Source organism: Erigeron canadensis, chromosome 7, assembly GCF_010389155.1.
Source record: "Erigeron canadensis isolate Cc75 chromosome 7, C_canadensis_v1, whole genome shotgun sequence".
NCBI classification, from domain to species: Eukaryota; Viridiplantae; Streptophyta; class Magnoliopsida; order Asterales; family Asteraceae; genus Erigeron; species Erigeron canadensis.
Genome location: NC_057767.1, coordinates 17,961,995 through 17,966,298, shown reverse-complemented (window position 1 = coordinate 17,966,298; position 4,304 = coordinate 17,961,995). Strand labels below are relative to the sequence as shown.

The window sequence follows — 4,304 nt, the reverse complement described above, 5'->3', positions numbered from 1 at the left end:
TTCCACTTAAATCTGGTTTGGTGGGAGTTTGGCGAACCATCGCCTATCTAAACTCCCATCTCGATAGATTTAATTTTGTTCTCTAAGATTGTATTACACGTGCTGTTGGAAATGGAACATCTGCTCTCTAAGACAGGTACATTGGCTATGGACGTTTCTCCTGGTAGGAATGGAATTGGTCTCGACCACCTTTATCCCCTCAAAACTCCACCAATTCCAGTCAATCATTCTCTCACTACATCAGAAGATTCCTGGACATGGACAACCGACTCAATGGGTCGATTCACAGTCAAAGCTTTGAGAACCCTGCTCGAAACGAAGAACTTCGGTCCCAAACGATAGTCTTTACCATGGAATAAGAAGATAAAAGGCTAGAGTTACCAATGGAGAGGAGACGATATAGCATGATTAGGTTTAGACAGTTTAAACTAAAAGAAAATAAGAACACGGGCCGGTTACTTTAGGTCTGTGTATTTGTTTCAATTTTTTTCAATATATATAAGATAGTGAAAAGTTGTATTAGGAACTCCAAAAATTACAGCAACCTTTGAAATTTTAAAAAATCAAGCTTAATCATTGATTGTTATTTTCATAGTGATTGTTTTTTATTGTTTTTTGAGTTATTTAGGTGCATTTTTGGATTTAATAATTATGCAGAGACATGAATTATAATTCGTTATACAATTATGGGGAGACATGAATTCTATGATGATATATGTGCATGAATAGTGCTATGATCTTATGTATACATGTCGATTATATATTTGTAAATAAATGTTTTCATGAAATAGTTGGTGATCTAATGTATATAGCTAGAGCATATGAACATTTACAAGCAATTAAATTTTATTTTTTTTTTGAAAAGCAGTGATAATTGTAAGAAATTATATAATCGTATAAATATGTGTAAACATTAATACAGTAAATAATTTTAATTTAAAAACTTTCCCAAAGTTTAAGTAATTTTTGTGTTCTTAATATAACCTTTGATTATATAGTATGTTTTAAATCTTGTCATGAAGTTATATACGTGTAAATGCTACTTTTTTTCTTTTGTAAAAAAAAATATATATAAAAAAATCAATTATAAAATACATAAAGTTAAACTCAAGAATGAATCACAACATAAAATTTAACATAGAGGTCGAATATCCATCATTGGCCAGTAGAAAACACTTTTCTACCATACATTTTTGTTGTCCATTCCTTTACATACACATGAAACAAAAAACCAAAAAGACTTATCCAAGCCTTTAAACATGTAAATTTAAGCCATATAATCACCAAATACATTGTGAACCAAAAAAGAAACATCCAAACATGGCATTATCTTTATCATCAATATCTTCCATTGTGGGATGGAAACCAATGAACAAATCAAAAATCTATCTATCAAAGAAAAGACACAACAAAAATGGTTTTTCAATAATTTCCCAACAAGAAGTTCAAGAATCAATTTCAATACAACAAGAAGATAAAGCAATGAAGCCAGTGAAGGGTGTAACAGAACCTAGGCCCGTTGAGCCACAAGTGAACGTAAAAAGCAAGAACATGAGTCGTGATTTTGGAGGTCAATGGTTAAGTAGCACCACGAGACATGTTCGAATTTTTGCGGCTTATATCGACCCTGAGACATTTGCTTTTGATCAAACTCAGATGGATAAGCTTACACTTATTCTTGACCCGACAGATGAGTTTGTTTGGACAGCGGAAACGTGCACCATGGTTTATTCTTACTTCCAGGAACTCGTTGATCATTACGAGGTAATTAAGCTCTCCTTATTGTTGCACTTTAACTTGATTTCTAATTTCGCCTGGCTAGAGGTGACTTCTTATGCATAGACGGTCGAGTCGGGTATATGGGTCAAAATAAGAAATTATTAGTGATGAGGTTGGTAAGATTATAAAAAATTAATTAGTGTTATATATATATAACATATAACATATATATATATATATAGGTTTTAGGTAAAATAAAATAACTATTAAAGTAAAACAAATAAAACAATAAATTTTTCTTCAGTGATAATCATCGTGCATCATGGAAATCATTGTACATCAATTGCTAAGTGAATCTTCGTGCATCAGTTTCACCATGATCTAAGGGTCAAGATCTTGTATTATTTGTTTTACCTTAATACTTGTTTTACAATACCCAACCCCTATATATATATATATATAAGAAGTAGCTATTACCATTAAGCGGAATAAAATGTTTATTGTATGTACATACTACAAGATAGGGTTATGCTAATCAAAACTATACTAAAGTTGGATGTTGATACAAAAATATTGTCGATCGCGAGAAGTATTTTTTGCAGAGAAACACCCACACAAATACGAACTTATTTGTTCCTGGTTAAACTGGTTTGATATGTTTTGAGTGAGCATGTCGATGAAATTGTAACCGAATCTTTTGTTGGATTCCAGTACTGACTAGCGCAACGGAAAAGCAACAAACAATAGCAATTTAAAATTTTCTACTAACCGAAATCCAACCGATATATCATCTCGTCAAATTAAAGCTCAAAATATTGAATACAAGAAATCATACCTTTAAAGATTTCCTTAAAGATGAAGATGAAAAGATTCAAGCCAGAATCTCTCTACTCGGCCAGGAGACACCCAAAGTTCCAATCTTGATCCTTAGCACCTTCTTTAAGCTAAAACTCAAGCCCTCCAAGCAAATCCAAACACCCAAAATCAATTCTTTCTTTATCCAAGAAAACACCACCAGCTATTTGTGTTTTGTTAGTTCAAAATCCTTCCAACAATAGAAGATTATGAACTAGGATATGGTGATAGTGAAAGGGTTAGTTGGTTGGATTCTTGTGGCTTGTTTTTCCTTTTTAAGAGCTAGGGAGAGAGCAAAAGTGGATAGAGTTTTGCATGTGTTGGTCGAGTACGTACGTAAACAAAATGATGAGGATACTACTTTTGTAGTCATATGCTCTTCCATCATTTTCAAGACTAATATTAAAATTCCTACATATAACATGTAAGTGTATTGCAATACATGTGTATTATAAAATGTCTATGATTCAATAAATTGCATTATTTATAAGTATATAAATCAAATACACTTGTAAGATCACATATAACTAAAAGACAACATATTTAATTAATTACTAGTTAAACATTCAACTAATTAATTAAACAAACACAAACTCATTAATAATTAACTTAAACCATTAGTATAATATTTAATTAATTAATCTCTCTTTGAATGTACATTAATCAATTATCGACCGCACTTTGTGTGTGATCGAATAAGATAATTGAGCCTATACATTATTAATGTCATTGACATATCCTTGAATCATGATGCACCAGATGCACCACTGTCAATCCTTTAGCCAACACATCTGCATTTTCTCAACATCTCTTAATCCCACTAAGTATTTCGTTAGAAGTACCTTTGAAGCCAAGTAATGTACATAATTTTAGTTTTGGGGTTTTTGAATAATAGTGATTTGTTGTAATGTTGAAACAGGGAGCACCATTGACGGAGTACACACTACGGCTTATTGGTTCAGACATAGAACACTACATAAGGAAACTTCTTTACAAGGGACAAATTACATACAACATGAACGCAAGGGTGCTTAACTTCAGCATGGGTAAACCACGTGTTGGTTTCAGTTACAGTGAATACGAAACCCAAGATGTAAAGCAGTAGCTTTAGGCCTTCAGCTTGGTTTGGACTCATATAAAGTCATATTCATATTTTTTACTGTTGTTGATCAAGTGTGCGTGGGACGGAAAACTAGGGGAATATAATGAAACTAGTTGGGTTACCTGCACTCCGCCTCGGATGTTGACATGTTAGCAAATACATGTAACATCGTATTGTAAACATGAGTTTTAGTTACCATTGTTATGGTTACAAAAACATCATTAGTTGATATAGTGTAATACCAAACTTTTAGATAAAAGGCCGTCACCCTTAATTAGAATTTTATCAATCAAAACAAAGTAGGCAATGTACTAGACTGACTTTACAAATCATGCACACAAGTGCAACAACCATAAACGAGTGACATACCACTCTATACACCAATTACAAATAAAAACATAGGTCATAGGATTATACTATACTACATTAGATAATAAAATCGGTAAGTCCCATGCCGTCAAAAACAGTTCTAGCCTTCTTGTTTTCTTCAATTTACAAGTCGCCAGCTTGAATCTAACAGTGAATATAATATCTTCATACACTTGATGCACTACACGTCTTTTCTTCTAAAATAGCTTAGCATTCCTTTTTTCCAAATGTAATACACTGACGATGCAAGCATAAGCTT

At 32.5% G+C, this 4,304-nt stretch overlaps 1 protein-coding gene across 1 annotated transcript; it reads left to right on the top strand.

Moving 5' to 3' along the window:
- Positions 1-1,275: 1,275 nt before the first annotated feature.
- Positions 1,276-3,935, top strand: LOC122607631 (NAD(P)H-quinone oxidoreductase subunit M, chloroplastic). Its single transcript, XM_043780648.1, has 2 exons — positions 1,276-1,764; positions 3,494-3,935. Exons 1-2 carry the CDS (start codon positions 1,321-1,323, stop codon positions 3,677-3,679), a joined length of 630 nt encoding a protein of 209 aa, XP_043636583.1. The 5' UTR covers positions 1,276-1,320; the 3' UTR covers positions 3,680-3,935.
- The last annotated feature ends 369 nt before the right edge of the window (positions 3,936-4,304 follow it).